The 25,563-nt window shown below is 42.3% G+C and overlaps 1 protein-coding gene across 2 annotated transcripts; it reads left to right on the top strand.

Annotated features, from left to right (window-relative positions):
- Positions 1 to 25,486, top strand: cyfip2 (cytoplasmic FMR1 interacting protein 2). 2 transcript variants are annotated; one of them, XM_040015822.1, is made up of 30 exons: positions 1 to 195; positions 8,239 to 8,388; positions 8,499 to 8,588; positions 10,879 to 10,956; positions 12,250 to 12,351; positions 12,535 to 12,716; positions 12,819 to 12,915; positions 13,474 to 13,602; positions 13,716 to 13,820; positions 13,907 to 13,995; positions 14,148 to 14,385; positions 14,549 to 14,701; positions 14,899 to 15,038; positions 15,125 to 15,272; positions 16,861 to 17,014; positions 17,236 to 17,392; positions 17,474 to 17,570; positions 18,098 to 18,174; positions 18,281 to 18,389; positions 18,491 to 18,610; positions 18,704 to 18,903; positions 18,998 to 19,085; positions 19,194 to 19,337; positions 19,484 to 19,574; positions 21,514 to 21,644; positions 23,292 to 23,364; positions 23,507 to 23,601; positions 24,103 to 24,341; positions 25,072 to 25,219; positions 25,319 to 25,486. In XM_040015822.1, the coding sequence occupies exons 2-30, from the start codon at positions 8,272 to 8,274 to the stop codon at positions 25,484 to 25,486; spliced, it is 3,759 nt and encodes a 1,252-aa protein (XP_039871756.1). In that variant the 5' UTR covers positions 1 to 195; positions 8,239 to 8,271. The 2 variants fall into 2 exon arrangements, with proteins under 2 accessions (XP_039871756.1, XP_039871757.1); XM_040015823.1 differs by lacking the exons at positions 23,292 to 23,364; positions 23,507 to 23,601; positions 24,103 to 24,341; positions 25,072 to 25,219; positions 25,319 to 25,486 and adding an exon at positions 22,041 to 22,837 and having other exon boundaries at positions 3 to 195.
- Positions 25,487 to 25,563: the final 77 nt, after the last annotated feature.

The raw sequence follows: 25,563 nt of genomic DNA, 5'->3' as shown, positions 1-25,563 counted from the left end.
ACTTGCAGCCATTTTCTGCTCTTTGTGTGGGGTGGATTAGCACCGGGTTGGTACTGGGCGAAACTAGAGCATCAGTCGACATAGAAGACGTGGAAAAAAATAAAATAAAAACCTAGGAAACATTGGCTCGCCGTCGCAGACCGCGACACGGTCCGCCCGATTTAGTTTGTCGCCGGACGGACATGCAATTTTCAGGTATGTGGCAAAAAGTAGCGATGGATGCAGACGCAGCGAAGAAGATGAACGGGGCTGGTGATGTGCTTTGGGTAGTGATGATGGCTGGAGACTGGAGTGCTGTTTTTCCCCCCTTCTTTTTATTTTGCCTCCTTTTCGCATTTCACATCCTTTCCCTTTACTTATCTGTCCGTGCGCAAATGTAACAATAGGGGGATCCTTGTAAATAGGAGGGACTTGATTGGGATCGAGCGCCCCGCTTTATCGTGGATAATTGTGGCACATGAATGGGATCCCCGTTAGCTTACATCGGCATCGTAGCTCACGCTGAGATGGGTGGGGTGAGGAGAGGGTGCCTGTGTGGCAAGTGCACTGATGAATGATGGAGCACGTAAGGCTCCACGGTTTTCTGAGCTGATAACAACCGTTTCGTTGTACAGACACAGAAAGATGTCGAAAAATAACGTTTTGGTGTTTCAGATTGCTCGATTTCACGACGATGCTCTGGCTTTTTAATTTTTTTCCCTTAAAGGTCCTCTCCCCTCTTTCCAATCGACTAACAGGCCACAGCACGGCCAGATGCACAGGATTGTTTCACAGCTATCACACCAGCAGGCAGGCAGGGCCGTTACTTGTGCTCAAATGACAGGTTCACCCACTTCCGTCTCAGACAGGCTTAGTCTAAACCCAGATGTTTTTCCTTTCCATTTCTCTCCTACAGACGAACCTGCCAGTTTGGGTAGAAATGTAAGCCTGCCATTGCTGCAGACTCTCTGAGCTGTAAATCTGTATGCCAGACCCTCACCCACAAGCAGTGATGTAATGCTTGAATCTTGATGCTTTGCTTCTGCTAACACTAAGGATTGCAAAATTAAAACCACAATGAAAATGAAACCCGGTGCCATTAATAGTCAGGTAAAATTAGGATTGTTTAAAAAAAAAAAAGTCTTCTTTAGGTTTGTGATAGTTTTATGGGAAAACTTCACATTTTTGACTGACTAAAACGAGTGTTTCTTGTTTCTCTGAAAGTGTAATTTGCTAAGATTGATAATAATAATAATTATTGTTGTCAGTAGTAGTAGAAGTAGTAGTATTAATAAGAATAATTTGTTGCAATTCAGGTATTATTGTTAATATTAGCTTGCTAACCTCGCTCATGTGTTAAAACACACACACACACACATATGTTAATTTATGATGTTTTTTTTTTAATTTTCATGATTGCACTGTATTCAGTCAAATGGCAAAAAGTATTGTTCATATACACTAAAATATAAATAGATAAATACATAGGTTTATTGTTTGTCTTCTTTGTGAAATCCATATTCATTGCATAAGATAAAGTAATCAATTACTAGCATTAGTAGCATTACTGCTTGATTGACATTTATTTACAGATATACATTCCAATCAACCCAGAGTACCACGGCACTAAAATCTGTTAAGCAAAATGTATTTACAAAAACTACAACATGCATGTAACATACACATATGTCAACAACGTACATGTAGCGTACATCTAATGTCAACAACTAACAAGTACACGTAATGTCAGCCACATACACGTAACATACACGAAATGTCAACAACATACATGCAACATACATATAATGTTGTTCATTTTTCAGGTCAGGTACTTCACCTACATTTATCATTTGTAAAGATTTGATTGGTATTAAAAAAAAAGTTCCCAAAAGCTACATAGATGTTAATAATCCTGGTAACAGAGACCGTTTACATAGTAAGTTACAGATTCAATTGTGTCTAAGAGGGTTAATACGTACATATGCTACGATCATTATATAAGATAATAATTATTTGCAACTCAAGTGCTAACATTACTGAAGTGAATTCAAGGTTGGTTTCTACGAAAGTTGGCTTACTGCCACCTGAAGTGAAAAACCATCAAATCATTTACTGTGAAGTCGGTCATGGTCATGTTTGTCATGCTTTAAAATTAGAAGAAAAAAAAAGACAATTAGCTAACACATCTAAACACCACCACAGCATCCCGCTATTATTGTCACAGAGAGATGTCTGGACTGCTAAGGCTAGTTACCAGCTGTATGTCAGGCTAATGTGGTCTAAACCAGTATACAGCTAGAAATGGAGCTGTCTAAAACATCCCTGTTTGAACCATCTGCTGAGAATAAATCATGAGTGGTTAAAATTGACTCATAAACTCATCTCATCCCCGTTTCTCCTTTTAAGAGCTATGCTGTGAGTGCAACCAGGCAGTTCCCTTTAACGTAAAAGGGAAGATTGAATTATATCCTTTAGCTTATTATCTATTTTGCTTTTGGGTAGTGAGGGGGGCTGGAGCCTATCCCAGCTGTCATAGGGCAAGAAACCGGTTAAGGCTGATTCTTGACATGAGACACCTACAGTCATTTTAGAATCACCAATTAACCTAAACCCAAGCATGCCTTTGGGTTAGGGTTAGGTAGCTGGAGTAACTGGAGAGAACCAATCAGAAAAGCCCCAGATTGGAGTTCAAACCAGACATTCTGTCAGTGAGGCAATAGTGGAAACCACAATACCAATGTGCTGCTTTCATACTAGTTCCATTCTATTAAATTGGTTAAAATGAACATTTAAACATCCTTATATCTCCAGAGTTCTTCAGCAAACAGTATATTAAGGAGCAACTGAGTAGTCTGTTGTGAAAGATGTGTTGGAAGCAGGAAACTGGTCAACAGTAAGAACTTGCAAATGCCAAATTGTGATAGCTAGAAGACTAATTAAGGGCACCTCCTAAACAGAGGGCTTTGTGGGGTATTCCTGGTATGCAGTAGTTAGTGCCTACCAAAAACTTGGTGAAACGGCAGTTTCTTTGTCAGGTAACAAGGCTCGTTGATGCTTTTTTTGGAAGGAAAGGCTTACTTGTGTGAAGAGCTGAAACACAAATTGCTGGAAACTTAATTCTGGCCATGATGCTGACCCCTGTTTGTGCTCACAGGAAGCATGTGAGCATTAAAGTGGCCAATGGTGGGCTGCTCTGATTAATCATCATGTGGTCGGCTATATGTGTGCAGTGTTTACCTGGGAAAGCTATATAGGTCCATAAGCTAGAATATTGGAATAAGTCAGTGTGATCATCAGGAAAGCATTCTGCTAGGAAACCTCGGGGTCATTATCACTCACGTGAGTTTCATTTTTCCACTTATCACCTACCTAAACATTGTGGCAGACAACAGCATTCAGCACATTTTCTCCTTTAGCAGAACAATTTGCTCTGCAAGAGTCCGATTTGTTGATTAGGCCTTCAGATTTCTGAGATCTAAATCCTGTGGGACGTATCCAAAGAGGAAAAAACAATCTGTGCAGGTCCCACCTCACAACTGTTACTTGCCCGAAACAGCTCAGTGATTCAGGGTACAAGTACAACTATTTTGCAGTTGACTGATTTGAGAAACACAGCGAGACAATGAGTCTAGATATAAATAACGAACTAGACAAAGAAAAAGGAAGCAGCGCAAGCTGTTGTGGAACTGTAGCAGTCAGATGAAGTTATTATTATCACCACTTACAAATGTATTTTCATAAAGTTGCCAACATAAATACAAGTAGATACACCTGGTTTACTTTTCGTTTGCTGTCTGTACTTGCCAAGCTTGGTGATGGTTATGCGAGGCATGCTCTTGTTCTTTCCCTAGTCTATATTCATCTCTGCAAGCATGACATCACAGAAATCACAAGATGAAAGCAGTTTTTTTTTTTTCTTCTTCTTCTTGTGCTGCTTTCAGAAATGACAACCAGCCTGTGAAATACCTCAGCCACACACCGTCCCCTGCACAGGATGCTCTGCACAGACGCTGCTGGAACGCACATTTAGCCGCAGAGTTAGTTGGTGTCGCTGAACGTTTTCTAAATGATCGCATGCGTGACTAAATGCTCGAGATCCGTATTGTGCCTGCCTTCAATGCTGATCACATATGGTCTTATTGCGTGTATTACAAAGCTAGCCTTGGGTGGGAGATCCCATGGAGTGGTGCGAGGCTGGAGTTGACACACTTTCTCTCACTTTGTCTTCCCTCTCGAGCAAGATGTATTACACAAAGGCCTAGCAGCGCAGAGTGGTCATATTTCTTTTATTATTTTTTTCTGCCTGTTACATCATGCTCCATGTTCTGACTGCATCTCATTCCTTTCCTCTGCTTTATTCATGATATTCTGGGATCTTCTCACCACCTCATTGTTTAGTGCTGTCACGAAGACATCAGACCAGAGCTCTTCATGTATAGAGGCTGCAGTTATAACGTGAACTCGGCGGGGGGGGGAGGGAATATTACTGTGTGAGTTTTGTGAAGCGAGTTGTTGTCTCGTTGCCTCATTTGTCCCTCTTTGGTTGTTCAACTAGGTTTCCAAGTGCCCAGAAGGGAATGAAGGGGCCCTTTTTGCTGGGCGAAGATGCACATACACACAGAGACTGACAGATAAACCTACTGTTTAACAGAGCCCTGTATAGGGTGGGAAAGTTTGTTCAGCCAACCCAGGCTTTAGAGCGCGTCTGTATTTGCATGCACAGATGGGAGTTTAGCAGCACTGAGCGCGTTTGTCTGCCCGACAAAGCCCCTGTAGCGAGCTGCGTGTTTCATTTTCTGTATGCCGAATGGTTATAAATAACCAGCCAGGTCTTAAAAGAATCAGACAGTGTGCGCATCCAGGTTGTAAAGCAGCACAGCAGTGTAAAGAATACAGGAAACACTCTGTTCAAGATGACAAAATCCTCAGACGTTTAAAAAAAGGGGTTTCACACACACACACACACACACACACGTGTAGAGTATAAGTTGGTACACACCTTATAATACACAACATCCTTGATACACTGCCGGCTTTTATCTGTTTCACAACCACCGTGTCCACATTAAACGTCATACTTAAAATTATGGAACAGAAACAAAAAGAGCAGTTAAAGGGCGATAGCGCTCAGCAAATGAGTGGTACTCTATACCATAATGGAAAATGATGTCACCGATAATCAACTAAAGAAGCGGTTATTCACACAATAGCAGAAACGGGAAGTGGAACAACCTACATTTAGCATCCAGTAATCATTATACTTATCTGGGTACGTGTGTGTTTACGTGTGTTGATCATGGTAAAATCTGATATTGATGAGACCCGCTGTAGCTGGAAGTACTGCAATAGTGACAGAAGGTTGGTAGTTGTGTTTTTTTTTTTTTTCCCCTTTTGTGGTGTTGTAACACCACAACATACACTCACGAAACTTTATGGGTCTTTAGTTCAGATCAAAATAAAGGTTGAGTTTTGAAAGCCCGTGTGGTCTGATCCACAGGCGCTAACTAAAGAGGCCAAGTGGCCGTTTACCCACTTGTGCCACATTCCTTTTTTTTTTTTTTTTTTTTTTTTCTTCTTCTTCATTTTGTGTTGCAGTGTAAACTGTATACAGAGCTGCAGCACCCATATAAAGTATCTTTACTGTGTGTGCATATATTTTGGAAGCTGGGTGAGGTCTGAGAACTCGGTGCTGTTTGACTGGTGGCTTACCATGTGAAAAAAAAAATGTCACAGTCTGATATGACAGGAAACCCCACCCACTTTCTATTCAGATCATTTGTGATCATTGGTTAAGCCTGCATATGCGACCATTACTGATGACCAAGAGCCGGCGAACTCATTATGTAGGCTTCTCGTCACAAAATGACGGTTTTGCAGATTCTGCATTTACTTTAAAGTTGTCCCGTCTTTCCATTTCCCACTGTTGGAGGATTTTATTTTTCAATTACCCCTCTCTTGTATTTTGGTGTTCACACTTTCCTCTCTGCTTGTGCTGGCTGTGACTGTGTAGTTTTTAACGTTATCCTGCAGTGTGAAATCGTAATCATGCATTCATATATACCACCTGATATTTACGGTATTTGAATTGATAAAAAAGTACAAAGCTGCCAGCAATTTGAGAGTTTAACAGGAAAGCAGATTTTGCCAATGCCGCATTTACAAGATAACACGTTTTTGTGTTTGCTGTCGAACTTTCACTGTTTTTCGAAGCGTTTTCTGCTTTTTGCCAGATCAATGGCATTTTCCAGGTCTTGGCATTTCATGAATTATGCTCTTCAGATATTCTTCTAGTCAAGCAAAAAGCCAAAAAGGAAACTGCAAGGGGCCTCTTCCCCCCAAGTGATACAGGTGCAGGGTGAATGCACACACTTTCTGCACCAAAACAGGGCTTCATGGGAGGAAATGAAGTTGTCTAGACATACTAAGACAGTGTCTGGTGTATGTGTCCTTTAACCCTGCAGTATCTGACTATAGAATGCATTTGAATTGCTAGAGTGTAACCTGCTTATTCATTTTTATCTGTTTATTCAGTAATTTCTTGATCAGTTGTCCCCTGACTTTTCTGTCCGATTGAGACAAGCACCCCAGGTTCATTTTGCTGCACAGTATCACGTGTCAGTTTGGGTTTTTTGTATCGAGGACACCAAATATTGATATTTTATTATTATTTGAAAAGAAACACATACATGAAAATACTCTGGGGATACTACTCTACTAACAAGAGGGCTCACCTCCTGATATAATGTTACCTAAGCAAAATTACAATAAATCAGGCCAACCAGAAAAGACACATTTAGCTTGACAGAGTGTATAATTGACCCCATGCAACCGCAGACTGATAGCAGACTTGATTCTGTGTTATGGCAGGTTTTACTCACAGTTTAAAAAACGGTTACTGACAAAATATAACTTTAAGGATGTAATTTACATTTGAAAAAGGTAATAAATGGACCAAGAGCTTAAAGTGTTTTATACAACATGCCTCATTCACCCATTTATACAAGCACTTTTTTCTAAGCTCTTTCTATGTAAGTGCTTTGATGCGCCAGAGAGCAACTTGGGGTTAGTATCGTGCCCAAGGATATTTGGCATGCAGACTGGCGGAGCAAAGATCGGAGATCGAACCACCAACCTTCCCATCAGTAGATGAGAGCTACAGCCACCCCAAATTGCAGTACATGTCAGTGCAATACAGAGCCTATCCGATTGTTAAGTGATGACGTGACGAATCCTACTTCCGGACCTAAAGTAGTCTGCGTTTAATATGGCTTTTGTGTTGTTAACATGTTTAATGTTTTGTATTTTCTTCTATTTAATCTCAAAAAGCTCCTAAAACAGTCAGTGATCACTGTTGACCTCCCTCGGCTTTTATTACCGCTAATCATTTATTTAAGCTCAGTTTTTAAAACCTTAGGATGTAACTACAGCACAGCCCATGCAGCAGTATATGAATGACTAACCTCGTATTGTGGATGGATTATCTCAGTTGTTCTCCTGGCTGAAGTTTGGTCCTTTTACAGCATCCTGCCATGCGATTACATTTGTTCCTGACCACCGAGAACACTCACGTTAACTTTTATCGAGTGGAAAAAAAGTTAGCTTGTTTATATTATGCTAACATAGCTGTGTCGCTAGCAGTCATGTAGCACATCATTATATACCAGCTAGCCAAACTTCAGTAACCCTACAAACGTCACTGCTGTTTAGTTTTCTGTCTTCATTTATGCTGGAAGTGATAACAGAGCTGTACGTTTTAATTTGTTTCCAAAACCCCGCAGTCAGGACATGCTATATTGTATTTAGATAGAAGCTAGCGAGCTAACTTCCTGCTAACTTCTAACTCCGTTAAATGTCATAAATTCCGTTTTCATGGATGCCTGGATGTTAAACTCAATTGTTACACCTGGTAGAGCAGAACGCTGATCATTTTATTAAAGATGAAAGACTTTAGACAGTTTTTCAACTCTCAGTAATGCCATAGTGATCGTATGTTAAATGGACCTGCAGCGGAGTTTAGGCCCAGACACGGCTAGTGAAGTCAGACTTAACGACCGGATTGCAAAAAGTATTGTGTCGTGATTGACCAAGTCATTTTCACCTGTAACTTTTTGACCCGTTTGCCGACATATATGTGTAAAACTGCAGTAGGAAGTACTCGTGTGAGACCTTCTGTTTTGGGAATCACAAAAGCACTTTTCCTCCTTTTTGCGGTGCCTCTTTAACTCATATCTTTCCTTCTGTTTTCTCTTTCTATGTCAGCCTGGGGCGTTGTTTGAGTGACACCTCGTTACCATGACGACCCACGTGACCCTGGAGGATGCTCTGTCCAACGTGGACCTGCTGGAGGAGCTGCCGCTCCCGGACCAGCAGCCGTGCATTGAACCCCCTCCCTCCTCTATTATGTACCAGGTACGCACTGGTTCACAGTGCCGCCACCGCTGCCACCCACCATCGTCCCCAGCTGATTGGTCTTTTTCAGTGTACAGTCTTTTGACCCCTTTTTGTCTCTCCTTCGGCAGGCGAATTTTGACACCAACTTTGAAGACAGGAATGCTTTTGTGACTGGCATCGCCCGTTACATCGAGCAAGCCACAGTCCACTCCAGCATGGTGAGACCTGCGGCGCTGGTTACTAAAATAAACACCACGGCACTGCTCTCCATTCCACTGGTTTTTTTTTTTTCCTTTAATAGCTAACTAGTGAAATTCAGTCTTTTGTGGTCTCAACTCAGTAGTTTTTGTTCCTCTTTCAGTAAAATCAAAGCAGACTGTGGGAAGCAGCCTCGTGCCCTTAAAGAGAGCCTCGTTTCATGTGAATTGATTATCATTTGGCTCTTTTGTTAGCATTTGGCTCGGCCTCTGGCGGGACACACATAAAAATAACGCACGCACACTCTTGCAGACACAAATTCCACTCACACGCTGGTGAATCAGAGAGGCAGCCGAGCACTAAACATCCCTCCCCTGATTGTGAATGAACAGAGAATGTGATGTGACTGTCGAAGAGGGGAAGTGAGAGCTTTATTTAACCGGTTCAACGAGGAAGTCACATTCAGGTTGAGGCCAGGCTATTTGGGGGCACTCGTCCTTTAGCCGCAGGGATGGAGGAATCTGTCTTTCCTATTTCTGAGAGGATGAAATGTTTCCCTGCTAAAATATTTATCAAGTCCTGCAATGTGGGTTTAATCTGAGATGTGTGATGTGTTTAGTAGCTTTGCAGAATGTCTGTTACTAAGATATAGTACTGTGTAAAGGTATTCACCCCCTTCCAGATATCTTTTTAGATATCTTTTATTTTATTTTTTTTGCTTATTTGTCACACTTCAAACAGGTGTTAATGTTAGACAAAGATAACCTGAGTCAATACCAACTGCAGTTTTTTAGGGAAGAAGAAGCTATCTAAACCTACCTGACCCTGTGTTAGAAGCAGTTCTCCTAAACTTCCCCTAACTGTGCCACAGCAAGAACTGCAATCAAGTGTATGCAATAACTGGCAGTGAGTCTTTCACCTCAATGTGGAGGAATTTTAGAGAGCTGTTTTAAATCAGGCACATCAGAGGGTTTTCAAGCATGAACGGCCTGTTTAAGGCCATGCCAGAGCATTTCAGTTGGGTTTAAGTGATTAGGCCACTCCAACACCTTTATTTTGTTTTTGGTTTTTTTGAGCCACCCAGAGGTGCTCTTACGGCGTGTTTTGGATCATTGTCCTGCTGTGTATCCCAAATGTGCACAGATTGATGGCTGGACATTCTCCTTCAGGATTTTCTGGTAGAGAGAAGAATTCATGGGTTGAAGTCATCCAGATCCTGAAGAAGAAAGCAGCTTAAGTCCATCACACTACCTCCACCACTGCGTTTGACTGGTGGTGTGATGTTCTTTATATGAAATTCTCTCTTTGATTTTACACCAGATGTAACGACACTCAAAGATTCCACAAAGTTCAGCTCTCGTCTTGCCAGCCCACAAAAGATTTTCGCCTCGAAAGTCTCGGAGATCATCAATCAGAATCAGAATACATTATTGATCCCTAGGGGAAATGATTTTGGGTACAGTGCTCCAGGCTTTTTTTTTGGCAAATGTAAGACGAGCCTTTGTGTTCTTTGTGGTCAGCAGTGCTTTTCACCTTGGAACTCTCTCACAGGTGACATTCTTGCCCAGTCTCCTCTTGTTGAATTTTAAATCATGATCACCGACCTTAACCAAGGCAAGTGAGGCCTGCAGTTCTTCAGGTGTTGTTCTGGGTTCTTTGGTGACCTCCTAGATGAGTGATCGATGCGCTTTTGGAGTAATTTTGGTTGCCTGGTTTAAAGTTTTGTCTCCATTTGTGGATAATGACTCTCACTGTGATTCACTGGAGTCCCAAACCTTTACAGATGACGTGGTAACCCTGTCCAGACTTCAGTGTTTTACATCTGTTCTTCATTTTATTAGAGATCAAAGCTTGATGAGTTGCTAGATGAGATTTTTGTAGCCTGCTTCAGTTTGTTAGACAGGTTATAGTTAAGTGTTTTGTTGATTCGAAAGAGCTGGCAGTAATCAGGCCTGGGTGTGGCATGTGAAATTCAATTCACAGTTAATTAATGAGTTAACAGTTAATGGGGGAGGGGAGGTTTTCACAGAGGGCAAGGTACGGTTGGGTCATTTTTATTTTTACTGTTTTAATGAATAAAATCATCATTTAAAAAATGTATTTTGCATTTACTCAGGTTATTTTTGTCTAATAAAATAATTAGTTTGATCATCTGAAACAAAAAACATGTGGCATGTGCAAAAAAGAAGATGGGAAATACTTTTTCACAGCAGTGTAGATATAATCTTGAGCTTGTTGAGGTGTCTAGTCCTGGCGTGACTTCAGCTGTACATGAGAAATTAAATGTCTTTGTTCTGTTTATTTCTACAGAATGAGATGCTGGAGGAAGGACATGAATATGCTGTGATGCTTTACACATGGAGAAGCTGTTCCAGAGCCATTCCCCAGGTTAATGATCGCTTCCTTCCTGTCCTCACATCTTAACCTTCAGATCTAATGCTAAACCATCATAACAGAGTTTTATTCAAGCTGTCACACTGTCTTTTCACTGTAAGGAACAATTACCCAAAAAAGGCCGTATGAAATGCAGATGTTGCCAGGCTTGAGTTGTGGGTTGGTAGTTGGGTTGCCTAACTTTGCACCTTTTAGCCACTGAACCAGAAGCTCAGCTGCAGGCGGTGGTGATTCTACAGAGCAGAAACAACACTGCCTGCAGCTGAGCTTCTGGTTCACTGACAGCTGTATTTTTAGCTATAAATAAAAAGGGGGGGGAAAAAATCAGAAACCACCCTGTTACGTAAAAAATTCAAACCGAATTGGACTGCAAAGCATTTGCCTTAACAAAGGGGTGCAGTCACAAGTTCAACACAGTCAGGCTTTCTTTACATTAGCTGGCTCGACGAAACCTTAAACCCCAGTCAGAGGCATTGCAGCGGGTGGTTGTCGGCTTTTTCTGTTTGTTCAGACTTTCTCTGTGCACGCTCACATAAACTGACCCTCAAGTGCTGCCCACTTAACTCCCAGAGGAACATGTGAGAAAAGGAAATATAAAGACTATAAAAAAACACTGCAAATAAATCAAGGTGGGAGGATGCTGTAAAAAATCATTCAAATGTACCGAACTTGTATGTTCGTATTGTCCTACTCAGTGTGCCCTCATCGATGCTGTTTATGGCTAAGTCGCTCTCGCTACAGTCGGGACTTACTCTGTCCTGTATTCTGAAGATGTGGAAATTGTGGCCAGATGAGAATGAAATCAATTTCACACATTGGATATTCTTAAGCATTAAAAGTCTACAAATTGGCCGATCGATTCACTCATCTTTGTCCTGTCAGCTGCTGGACTGACCAGCAAATTAGGACCACGCAAGCTGGACCTGCTCAGCGTTCAGTGTTAGTTGCCATGGCGATGTAGACGGGTTAAAAAGAGAGAGAGAAAGAACTCTGACTTTAAACTGAGCATACCTCACTAATCTTGTTTCCTACTACACCCCACAGGTCTGCAGTGTGACTTTAATGATTTTATTGTTACATGTAACAAAGTTCCCCAAAACTGACGTTTACAGTTTTAAACGAAAATGTTTAGTAATCGCGATTTTTGGGAAAACGGAGCAAAAAGATGGGAGTGGGGTGGGGTCATGGGGGATGGGAGCAGCTAATATGTTACCTGGGGGAAAGTACATGTGGTGCACTGTTGCTGTGAGATCAGGCTGTGTGATGGCACCATCTTGTGTCTGCTAGGTGAAATGCAACGAGCAGCCCAACCGAGTGGAGATCTACGAGAAAACGGTGGAAGTGCTAGAGCCCGAAGTGACCAAGCTCATGAAGTTCATGTACTTCCAGGTAAGATCCTACTTTAAGATTACATAAACTAGATCAATGAAACTCTGATAAAGCACTAAACAGACCAACGTATGTTTATGTCTATAGAGACAAAGGAGGGTTTTTAAACATTTTTTATGCATATGTATTCATTATTAATAGAGCTGTTGATAATCAGTTGGTTTTGTGTTTGTTTTTTATCAGAGGAAAGCCATAGAACGCTTCTGTAGCGAAGTGAAGCGTCTGTGCCACGCCGAGAGGAGGAAAGACTTCGTGTCTGAGGCCTATCTGCTCACTCTGGGCAAATTCATCAACATGTTCGCAGTGCTGGACGAACTGAAGAATATGAAGTGTAGCGTCAAGAACGATCACTCTGCCTACAAACGGTAGTGAACCCTAAGTAAAGAGATTCAAATGCACGTTTTTTGTTTTGTTTTTTTCTCACGCTGCAGAGCCAAACTAACTTTCCTCTCCTCTCCTACCTCTAGGGCAGCTCAGTTCTTGAGGAAGATGGCTGATCCCCAGTCCATCCAGGAGTCTCAGAATCTCTCCATGTTTTTAGCGAACCACAACAGGATCACTCAGGTCAGTGCGGGGATTATGCGTGACTAATAAAAGACTATGACTTAGGTTCCATCTTTCTTTTGTTTTTTTTAGTGCATCTTTGTGAAAATAGACATTTTAATTGGGGGTTTATTGCAAATACAATTAAATATCCTGGTGATAGTACAGCAGGTGACTTGGATTGCTCCAGGATAATGACTTGAGCGAGTGAATGACTCACAGCTGTACTCAAGGTGTCACAGAGCTGCTGCCTGAATGTTAGTCAGAGCAGAGGAGCTGTTATGTAATTAGTGTGGCTGTTCTCACCTAAATCAGCCTTTAACCTGCTGAACGCTGACCCGACAGGAAGTTTCTCATTGAAAGTCTGCTTATTAAGATTTAACAGCTGCCGGTGTTACGGCTCAGTGTATTGCTGGTTTTTGGTCCTCTTGAATTGTGTTCGATCTTATTTTATTTGTGTTGTTGTTGATGCTTAATCCCACGTACGCACAGGGTACAGTGAGTCCTCCTTCCTTGTGTTGTCAGTGCATTACTGTTTATCTAAAGGTGACTTGTTGTGTCGCGCTTTTCTCCGTGCAGTGCCTGCATCAACAGTTGGAGGTGATTCCCGGCTACGAGGAGCTTTTGGCAGACATTGTCAACATCTGTGTAGACTATTATGAGAACAAAATGTATTTGACGCCTAGCGAGAAACACATGCTGCTTAAGGTAAGCGCGCGTTTGACATCGTTACCTGCCGCCAGCTCGCAACATTTCGAAACTATCTCTTTCTGGCGTCTTTTTGCCAATTTGTCTTTTCCCCTTCCGTTTCTTTTTGACAGGTTATGGGCTTTGGTCTGTACCTGATGGATGGGAATGTGAGTAATATCTATAAACTAGATGCCAAAAAGAGGATCAACCTGAGCAAGATCGACAAGTTCTTCAAAGTAAGGGCTTTTAAGCGTTTTCTTTTTCCCATTACACGCTTTGTTGTGTTTATCCCCGAAGTGAGGCGTTCACTCTTGTTTCTCAGCTGCAAGTGGTGCCGCTGTTTGGAGACATGCAGATCGAGTTGTCACGCTACATTGAGACGAGCGCACACTATGAAGAAAACAAGTCCAAGTGAGCAAACCCATCCACCGGTGTAATTTACAGAAATCTGGATGTTACTCTTCTTTTTTTTCCACCACTACAACTACAGGCCGAAGTAAAATTCCTTGATGACCAAACTCCCACACACTCCCTCCCAACCCTCTTTTCCCATCTGTGCCCAGGTGGACGTGCACTCAGAGCAGCATCTCTCCGCAGTACAACCTGTGCGAGCAGATGGTGCAGATCAGGGATGACCACATCCGTTTCATCTCCGAGCTAGCGCGCTACAGCAACAGCGAAGTGGTGACCGGCTCGGGCCTGGACAGCCAGAAGTCAGACGAGGAGTACAGGGAGCTGTTCGACCTGGCTCTGAGGGGTCTGCAGCTGCTGTCTAAGTGGAGCACGCATGTCATGGAAGTTGTGAGTAAAGCGTGGGATTGATTGCATCCCTGTGTGGGTAGGGGAAAATGCTTTGTGGGGCCGTCAGTGTGAATATGAGTGGGTTTTGGACGTATGATGTGGGTTGTTTTTTTGCTATTTATTGTTCTGGCTTTGATCTAATTATAGCTCTCCTTTGTTTCAGTACTCATGGAAACTGGTACATCCCACGGATAAATTCTGTAATAAGGACTGTCCAGGCACGGCGGAGGAGTATGAGCGAGCCACACGTTACAACTACACCAGTGAAGAGAAGTTTGCCCTGGTGGAGGTCATTGCCATGATCAAAGGGCTGCAGGTAAAAGATTATTGAAATATGAGTAGCACTCTCACTGATGTTCACTGTCTGGATATTTTTTTGCACTTCAGCTGAGTGCATGGTTTGACACAAGCATAGTTTTCACTAGTTTATTTCCAAAAATGCAACTTACACAATTGACATTAAAGCGGCATTAAAATTAGGTGATGCAATAAACGATGTTATGTGTCCCAAAGGTTCTGATGGGCCGAATGGAGTCGGTGTTTAACCAGGCCATTAGGAATACCATCTACGCAGCTCTGCAGGACTTTGCCCAAATGACCCTTAGAGAACCTCTGCGCCAGGCTGTACGCAAGAAGAAGAACGTTCTCATCAGGTACAAAAATGATGCAATCACAAATGCATCCGTTTCTTTTGTTTCCGACTAAACAACAGACGAAGTATTTTTACATTTTTCTGCAGCGTTCTCCAGGCCATTCGAAAAACTGTCTGTGACTGGGAAGGAGCCAGGGAACCTCCAAATGACCCCTGTCTGAGGGGTGAGAAGGACCCGAAAGGCGGTTTTGATATCAAGGTGCCTCGTAGAGCCGTCGGACCCTCCAGCACACAGGTGAGACGTGAAACGGACCAGGGTGCTTAAAGAATGGTGTTCAGTCTGTAGTGAAAGCATTTAGATCTGCATGTATTATCTTTGAAACTACTGAGATTTTTAAAGTAGCTTAACTTCCTATTAGCAGTTGCAAAACCTGAAAATGTACATGTGGTGTGAGAGTTGCGCGAGTTATGCTGCACGGTGTTCCCATTTAAAAGAAACTGACACTGTTTGGAGTCTGATACATTTTCATGAAGGTTATGACTTTTTAAAATACATAGATTTGGGGTGTGGGTTTGAGTAAAGGTGTTATCTTTAAATTAGAAATGAAGCTTTCTCTGAAGTTACAGTGGTCCCTCGCTATAACGAGGTTCACCTTTCGCGGCCTTGCTGTTTCGGGAATTTCTTTGTGCAATTTTGCATGCTTTTTTTTTTTTTTTTTTTTTAACAGTGCATTGTGTTCTGTGTCCCGATTGGCTCTAGACTATTGTCAATCAGTCTCCTCCGTGCCGTCTCTCCTGTACAGTACAGAATGCGTTCAGCTTGTCAAATTTACATAAATCTTTGATCGCTAGCAGTGTGACTCTGAAGTGCTGCACTGTATGTTTGTAAGTTTTCTCCCCAACAAACGCAAAAATGTTGACAAAACATTTTGCAACGTCAAAGGCGGTGGAAGATGCTAACCATCGCACAAAACGTTATACTTCTGGACATGCTAAAGGAAGGTAGAAGTAACTGTATTTTTTTGGATTATAAGGCGCATTAAGTGAAACAAGACAGTCAGATAAGTCAAACTTTACTCAACTCATTCTTCTTGCTTCCTCTACTTCCGTACCATTGATTCATTAATATTGAATTCTCTCGCAGCTGACAGTCGTGTTTCATAAAGGTTTCAAATGAGTAATAATGGTTTGTCACATGAGCTTTTGTGCACTCATATTCGTCTGATGCAATGAAGTGTAAAATTTATATACACTACTGTTTAAGCATATCAGTTGTTTAAATGGAAACATTTTATTATTTCATAAAAATTTTTTAGCATATTTTGAATGTGATGCCATCACCAGTCTCAAAAATGGCAGACCATCTGCTCTTGGGTGCCCATGATCTTTGGGCCCCTGAGTGGCACTGCATTAAAAACAGGAATGATTCTGTCATGGAAATCACCGTATGGGCCCAGGAACACTTCCAGAAATGATTGTCTGTGAGCACAGTTACTATCTGCAACCTGCTATCTGCAGGTTAGAGTGCAATCATGCAAAAGAAGAGCACGAGCCAGAAGCATGTTCTCTAGGCCAAAAGTCATTCATAATCACCGAATAAAGGTTTTGTGGTCAGATTAATCGAAGTTTTTAATTCTTTTTGGAAAACACGCACACCGCGTCCTCCAGACTAAACAGGAGAGACACCATCTGGCTTGTTATCAGCGCTCGGCTCTAAAGCCTGCATCTCTGTTTCATCTGTTTGTGTGGCAGTACATTAGTGCCTGTGGAAGTGGCTCCTTTTTACACTTCTATACTGGCTTCATTTTTCACCCAGGTTGCTGCTTGGTAATAAGGAGGTTTCCACTTTTTTATATTTGAACCTTTGTCTCTCTCCTCCACAGCTGTACATGGTACGCACCATGCTGGAATCCCTAATAGCAGACAAGAGTGGATCCAAGAAGACTCTGCGGAGCAGCCTTGATGGACCCATAGTCACAGCCATAGAAGACTTCCACAAGCAGTCCTTCTTCTTCACACATTTGCTCAACTTTAGTGGTAAGCTGGAATTCTGAAAGTTCAAACAGACCCAAGTTGTCAAAGGAAAAACCAGAAGAGAAGTGAATGAATACTCCACAGCATCAGCTAACATTATTAACAGCTTTTACTCTTGCTTCCTTTGTGAAGCAACGGAAGAGTAATGAGAGCAAACATTGCTAATGCTTGCCAATCTTTTCTGCCATTTCTTTCCTTCTTCCTGCCACTGTCCTGTCACACAGAGGCCCTGCAGCAGTGCTGTGACTTGTCCCAGCTCTGGTTCAGAGAATTCTTCCTGGAGCTCACCATGGGCCGCAGAATCCAGTTCCCCATTGAGATGTCCATGCCGTGGATCCTCACTGACCACATCCTGGAGACCAAGGAGCCTTCCATGATGGAGTAAGAAGTCGATCAGTTAAACACTCTTTGTTTATGACTCTAAAAAAGAGCAGTATTTTAACTCCCACTATCTCTTCTCAGGTATGTGCTGTACCCTCTAGATTTGTATAATGACAGTGGCTACTACGCTCTCACCAAGTTCAAGAAACAGTTCCTTTATGATGAAATCGAGGCTGAGGTAAGGTCTAATAGCCACCATTAGGAGTATTCCCATGGAAATTTAAAGGGATAAATCTAATCTAATAATCCTCAAAGACCCCACACACCCCCAACACGGACTGTTCACACTTCTGCCCTCGGGGCGGAGGTTCAGAAGTGTGAAATCCAGAACATCCAGACTCAACAACTCCTTCTTCCCCACTGCCATCAGACTCTTGAACTGCTGACCCATTTTTGAACAGTAATAATATATATATTTTTTTGCACATCAGGTCATCTTGCATATTAAGCCAGCATATTAAGCTATAGCTCTTTTGCACACATCTCTGTTTCAAATCTCCATATTCTGTCTCCTTTTCTGTCTTCATTTATTTGTATTATTTGTATTTATATGTTCTATTTCTATCGTATATATTTATCAGCATCTGTGGGTGGACAGCAAAGAAAGACTTTCATTGCACAGAGAAATGCCTTTTTCTCTCGTGACACATGACAATAAATACTTTGAATTGAATCTAATAACCATTTTCTTTGCTTTGTTCTCAGGTAAACCTCTGCTTTGATCAGTTTGTCTACAAGCTAGCAGATCAGATATTTGCCTACTACAAAGCAATGGCTGGAAGGTAAAAAAAGAAAATGTGACTTTAAAAAAAAGTATTTTAGAGTTATTGGCAGATATTGAAGCGCTCTTTGCAGACTTTACAAACTCATATGCCATGTGTTCTTCAGTGTCCTCCTAGACAAGCGCTTCAGAGCTGAGTGTAAAAATTACGGCGTAATCATCCCGTATCCTCCATCAAACCGCTACGAGACACTGCTCAAACAGAGACACGTGCAGGTAGCAGAAACATGAAAACACATCTGCTGTATCGGTATTTATTTAACCACCAGTCTGACTTTCACACTGTATTTTTCATCAATCCCTGTTGTCTCACGCAGCTGTTGGGTCGCTCGATTGACCTGAACCGTCTGATTACCCAGAGGATCTCTGCAGCAATGTACAAGTCCCTGGACCACGCCATCAGCCGCTTTGAGAGCGAGGATCTTACCTCTATAGTGGTGAGCTCAAACATCAGGGGAAACTAGTGAAAATCGTCAATCTATTTTTGTGTCCTGTGCGCATCATTCTTCTCACACTGCATGTCTGGACAGGAGTTGGAATGGCTGCTGGAGGTTAACAGGCTAACCCACCGCCTCCTGTCCAAGCACATGACGCTGGACAGCTTTGACGCCATGTTCCGCGAGGCTAACCACAATGTCTCCGCCCCCTATGGACGAATCACTCTCCACGTCTTCTGGGAACTCAACTTTGATTTCCTCCCCAACTACTGCTACAACGGGTCCACGAACCGGTCAGTTTCACGCTGTTGTTTTGCAGGAATATATTTTATTTGCTTTTACCTTTTGTGTTTTTTCTTTACCTTTTTTTCACCTCCCTCTGTTCAGCTTTGTACGGACGGCTATTCCCTTCACCCAGGAGCCTCAAAGAGACAAGCCAGCCAACGTACAGCCTTACTACCTGTATGGGTCTAAGGTGCGGTACCATCTGTGATATTATAGTAAAGACTTGTAATTTTTTGTGTAAAGCAAACTTCCTCTTGCTTCAGAATAACATTGTGTCTGTTTCTTCTTTCCCTCTCAGCCTCTCAACATTGCATACTCCCACATATACAGCTCCTACAGAAACTTTGTTGGCCCGCCTCACTTCAAGACCATCTGCCACCTCCTTGGTTACCAAGGCATCGCTGTGGTGATGGAGGAGCTGCTTAAGATTGTCAAGAGCCTGGTATTTATCTTCATTTTCCATCCTGAAAAGCATGCTGTCCTCCCCCTCAGTGTGCTGGATCCTCACAGTTATTATTCTCCTTCCTTTTTGTGCCCTCTCTTCCCCTCGCCTGCTGTGAACTATCCATCTTCTCTGTCACTTTACAGTTACAGGGCACCATACTGCAGTATGTAAAAACCCTGATAGAAGTCATGCCCAAGATCTGCCGCCTACCGCGCCACGAGTACGGCTCCCCAGGTGAGTTTATAATCCCCAAAATTACAATGAATGGAGCACATTTTGTTGCGTTAACATTTCCACATGAGCTGTCTTTGTTCGCTTTGCTTAAATATAATTCTTTATTTGACTTCAGGTAAGTCAAATTAAGCCGTTTTTGAATAAGGGGGCAATCAGAGAAAAAGAAACTAAATGGTCTGCATATTGGTTGGTGCTTTGACCGACATAAACTTGAAATTTGAGCAATACCTGATTGACTGCTGTGAAATTTTGTACCACCAGCATACCACAATTTTAGTTGAAATATATCTGCAAAATTAATGCCATTCTCATCAAGCTGTGTACCAAGCACGAGTTTATATGTCAAGTATGATAAACAGGCTGCGGGTTAGCACATTCAATATGAGATTTTTATCATCGCAGATCATTTAGCCTGAAAACCACAGCGTCAGAATAACTTCACACTACTTTAATGCACTTAGAGTACTGTGCAAAAACCTCTCATTTTGAAAAAATGCTTTGCTTCACTTTCTTGAGCAATTGTTCTGCACGCTTTTTGAGGATGCATCAGTTTTGCTTTGAACGTTGGACATGTTTTGTTTGTTTTTTGAGCCACTTTCAACAATATAAAAGGCGCAAAACAGAGAACTTAGCAGAGAACCAATTTTAAACTGTATCTTTAGGTGCTTTGTTACCTGCCTGTCACAAAAAGGCAAAAAGACACTTTCATAGCTGAGTCTGTGAAAGTTACCAAAGAGAACACAGTTTGACAGGCATAAAATAGTGTTTTTTGCACGAATTAACTGATTTCCAAAGAGCTCTTATCCAAAAACTTGTTATATCTTAACATGGTGTGTGGTTAAAAAAATGAGGAAACTAGAAAAGTGGAGAAAAATCCAGCAAAGACCTGACACTGCAGCTGAGAGGATGCGTCTGGCCTTTCAGTTGAGTCATCTACTGTTGAAGAAGGTGGTCAAACCAAAAATTGGCTTTCAATCTTGTTAGAGTTCTATACACTGTGTTTTTGCCTCACATAGTAAATTTTCATTTATGTTTTTACATGTTTCAGTTAATCACTGCACTTATTTTCCTATTTTTCGAGCAAAATGTAAATAAACAATGCATGGCTCAAGGCTTTTGCACAGTATTCTTTACATAATGAACAAATATGAAACAAAAGTGCTGTAACAAATGTGCACTAACTATTTATAGTTGGTTATAGGTACAGATATTTTATTTATTTGATGCATAGCACAGCAGTTTAATTCACATTTTCCTCCAGGTTCAGATATCGCCGCTCACTATTGGAGCAAGTCCTGCACAGACTGCCTCTCTGGCTTCAGTCAGATCTTGGAAACATTCAACAGTACTGGAATAAGATTCAGCCATAACTTGGAGAAAGCAGTACAATACTAGATAACAACATATGAACCACTACAAAATACAGTTAGGAACACGACTGTTCTCAGCCATTTGGGTTGTGCACAATGTCCAATTAAACCACAAAAAAATCCTCTACCTGCCCAATTCTTTTACATCTTTGTGCACTCCGTGACCTGCCTTAATGCATTTTGACCAGAGCTGTGGTTGCAGATTAGAGGCAGTCAGATGGAATATCCCTAAGAGGAGGGCTTAGTAATCTGTAGATTACTGATGTTCTGTACCCTGAGGTCTGTACCTGGCTTACTGCCTGTGATCTCACTGACAGCAGTTAATGATCCTCTTGTCCTCTGCTGCGAGGCCCCGATGCTCAGACCAAATGTGGGTCAGAGAGGCCGCGTGGACCCGCTGACATCACCGCATTTCATCCCGCTAGCAAGACATTATCAATGACATAACGAGATATTAGCAGGCGCTTGCTTCCTAGACTGTAGGAGAGTATAGATGTTATCAGCGTATCTTTAAAAATGCAGATGGAGCGCCGTATCACACCTGTCTTTTTCTCCATCTGCCATTCCAGGCATCCTGGAGTTCTTCCACCACCAGCTTAAGGATATCATTGAGTATGCTGAGCTAAAGACGGATGTCTTCCAGAGCTTAAGGGAGGTGGGAAACGCCATCCTCTTCTGCCTGCTCATCGAGCAAGCTCTGGTAGGACTTTTCTCTTTACAAGTGTCAAAATCCCATAATGCTTTAATGTGATTATTGCACCCCCCCCCCTCTCTCTTTTTTGTTACTACTGCTCTCTCAAAGATTCCTCTGATAGCTCTGTCTGTGGTCTCCGAGCACGCTCAGTAAACAGGACCACTGAAATGAAGTTCTCTTGACTGCCTTGTTTTAATGTGGGTGACCAACAAACCTGGGTGCCTGAAGGTTTCCACCCAATTTGTGGTGTTGATTCACTCGCTAAATCAAACACCACGGTCAGAAGCCATCAGGCTCCCAGTCCACACGCCCCAAAGTGTTTAATCTCTGATTGTGTGTGAGGGTTTTTTACGTTTCTGAAATACAATTCTGTTTTTCATTACACGCTGGCAACTACCACAGGTGGTAAGGATTTAGGTCTTCCTATTGGCTACCAGAAAATGACAGCATGACCAAATATGTTTGCTCTTTTATCTCTTGTTGGTTTGGGCTGCTGTTTTCTGTTGTTTCTCTTTTTTTCCGTGTTAGTTTGACACACACGCAGTTTACCTTCAATTAGCCATGGAAGCAAAAGCACTGAGACATCTTTCTTTTTTTTTTAAAAAGAATGAGGTGAAACTAAAAGAGTGTTTGAAGAGTGCACCTAAGACGAATGCAACAATTTGTTGCTTCTGCTTCACCTCTCCGACACGTTTCACGATATTCAAATTGCAAGCTTTCAGTAATCTTGCAGGAAATCAGTGAGACAGACAATCAAGCTGCATTTGTCACAGGAAATGTTTTTTACATTGAATCATAACTATTTTAGAAGGCGATCGCACATTCTTGTGCTGAACTCTGCACTTTTGCCTCCATGACTGTCTTTTACTTCTGGGCACTTGTAATGCCTGTACGCTGCCCAGATCTCACTCTTTTTTTTCTTTTTTCTTTTTTTATTAACCATTTCTGTCTGGCTGCACTTGCTTGTGCGTCTACTAAAAGCCTAGTTGTGTGTTGTTTGTCTCTTAAGTGTGTGTTCATTCGAGTGCGTGTTGCATGGCTTTTTCTTCTAGCCATTCCCTTTTCTTTCTTTTGTTTTTTAACCGAGGTCTCGAGGTGCTGCTCCTCTGCTCTTTCTTTGATTTGTACCTTGTCGTCTTGACAAACAGTCACCACCACGATCGCTCTGACCGCTTGAAATTGCTCCTTAGTCTCTAATGGCAAAAAAAACAAACAAAAAACCACACACTGAGCCACGTGACATCTTCGATTCATTAAGATGTTTGTAAACTTGACCTCGAGCCGCTAAACCCGACTAGATGGGATTTTGTGCTTAAAGTGTTACAAATTATAATCCTTTTAAAATTGGCCTGTCATCATTGCTTGATAATCGTAGCATCATTATCCACACAGCCAAACTCTAATTCAGTTATCTTATCTCCCCACTCTCCCTAAGCCTGACATTGTGTTGACTAATCTGTCAGCACAGACCTGTGGTTCGGAGCTCGTGTTAGGCATTCACAAATATGTCTTTAAAACACTTAAATTAAGAAGTTCAGCAAAAAGCCGCCTCATGGCTGTCTGCATGCTTTGTCAGGGCATCCGTAGAGAATAACAGCGGGCGACTTCCTGGATTAAAATGAGCTGTTTGTCTGTGTTGTGCTTAAATCTCAGTCCCAGGAGGAAGTGTGTGACCTGCTTCACGCCGCTCCCTTCCAGAACATTCTTCCCAGAGTCTACATCAAAGGTATACAACAAGTTTGGAAGCGGTGAATTAAAAAGCAGACGGGTGCAAATTACATTACTCACAGTTTGAAGTTTGGGATGATCTGAGAAGCATTTTTCTTTTGAAATACGTCCGCAACTGTTGGTATTTGTGTGCCGCACAGAGGGAGAGCGTCTGGAGGTGAGGATGAAGCGGCTGGAGGCGAAGTACGCCCCTCTCCACCTCGTGCCTCTAATTGAGAGGCTGGGAACCCCGCAAGTGAGTTCAACATCCGCTCTGATGGGCATGAAAGCAGACCTGAAAGGACATATTTATAGTCTTGCAGCTTAATCATGCGACCCCCTTCCTCCTGCTTTTCTCAGGCGTGTTTCATTGTTAACTATTTATTGATTATAAATAAATAATTCAAGGGAATTTGCACAATTTTCATAGCTGGTCTTCAAAAAATTTTCTCTTTAAGCTGCCAATCTTTCCCACAATTTTCTAAATTCTCTAAAGACTTTTTAGACTTTTGGAGGGAAAGTTTCTCTTCTCTCTCCTAGCGTTATCCTTTAAGCTGACTGACTTACACTAGAAGCCTGCGGATTTTCAGAGGAGGAAAGAAAAAGCTGAGTAATCAGCTTTAAGTTTCTAGCAGCAAGCGACAGAGGAGGATAGCAGTGGCAAAAATCCCCCGGCAAATTCTCTAGGAAGTGAATGGTCTGATTTCTCTTTTAGATTTTCATCCTTGAGCATTCTGCCTGTTTTCTTTTTTACCAGCAAATTGCCATTGCGCGGGAGGGAGACCTGCTGACCAAAGAGCGCCTGTGCTGTGGCCTTTCCATGTTCGAGGTCATCCTAACGCGAATCCGCAGCTTCCTGCAGGATCCGGTGTGGCGCGGTCCTCCGCCCACCAACGGTGTGATGCATGTCGACGAATGTATGGAGTTCCACCGCCTGTGGAGCGCCATGCAGTTCGTCTACTGCATCCCCGTGGGCACGCACGAGTTCACGGCAGAGTAAGTGACGCCTGGCAAAGAAAGTCATTACTTGCAAACTTGCAAAGCACAGCAGCAAGCGACAGTAGAAAAGTCATTCAAGGGAAGTCTGCAGTTATCAGCAAACTAATGGTAGATTCCAAGAGTGTCTGTTGTCCTCGGCTGCTTTATGGTGAAAATTAAATTCCCCACAGCCATGTGTTGATGGCTTCTGATGGCTGTTGATGTATTTTCCTTTTTTAAGCTAAATTTGGCCTGCTTTATTTTATTCTTTGGGTCCATTTCGGTGCAGATGTTGATATGACAGGTCCAGCAGTATTTTTCTCTTCTGATAAAAAGGTTAAAGTTGGCAAATCAGAAGAGAAGTTAAAGGGGTGGAAAAGTTTTGGGGGAAACTTTTTCAATACACACTATGTGACTTCTTTAGTTTCTTCCCCTTAATTAATTTTTTTTCTATCACTGTGCTACACACCCTTTACATCACCCTCCTTGAATAAGATTGCTGAAAATAAATAAGTTGAAAGGGGCAGGCTGTGTATATGTGACAGCAGTTTGGACCCAGACAGAGGGAGGATTTTTCCATGGCGCGTTGCTCCCTTGTGTCGCCAGAGCAGCTGGAAACATTATAGCGTTGTTGCATCAGAGTTGCATCATTGTTTTGCAGACTTGTCACATCTCGAGAGTTGTGCATCACATAATGAAAGCGCACCCCTCCGCCCCCTCCCCGTGTTGTTTGTGCTCGTCCTTACAGGCAGTGCTTTGGGGATGGGCTGAACTGGGCCGGCTGTGCCATCATCGTGCTGCTGGGACAGCAGCGTCGCTTTGACCTCTTCGACTTCTGCTACCACCTGCTCAAAGTCCAAAGGCAGGATGGCAAGGACGAGATCATCAAAAATGTGGTGGGTACACGTTATCTGCTGCGTATCCTCAATTTTGCCTTGTTGCTGAAGACTTGCAATTATAAGTCCAAAAAATACATCCCTTCTTTTCTTCCGTAGCCGCTGAAGAAGATGGCAGATCGCATCAGGAAGTACCAGATCCTCAACAATGAGATATTTGCCATCCTGAACAAGTACATGAAGGCAGTGGAGACGGACAGTTCCACTGTGGAGCATGTTCGCTGTTTCCAGCCTCCTATACACCAATCCCTGGCTACCACTTGCTGAAAAGACCTTTGAAAATTGTACACACACACAAGTGAAGACACATTCCCCTTAGCTGTGATGCTAATTTCTGCCTCTTA

Source organism: Simochromis diagramma, unplaced genomic scaffold (assembly GCF_900408965.1).
Source record: "Simochromis diagramma unplaced genomic scaffold, fSimDia1.1 OVJJ01000685.1, whole genome shotgun sequence".
Classification (NCBI taxonomy): domain Eukaryota; kingdom Metazoa; phylum Chordata; class Actinopteri; order Cichliformes; family Cichlidae; genus Simochromis; species Simochromis diagramma.
This window is presented reverse-complemented; position numbering and strand designations above follow the sequence as displayed.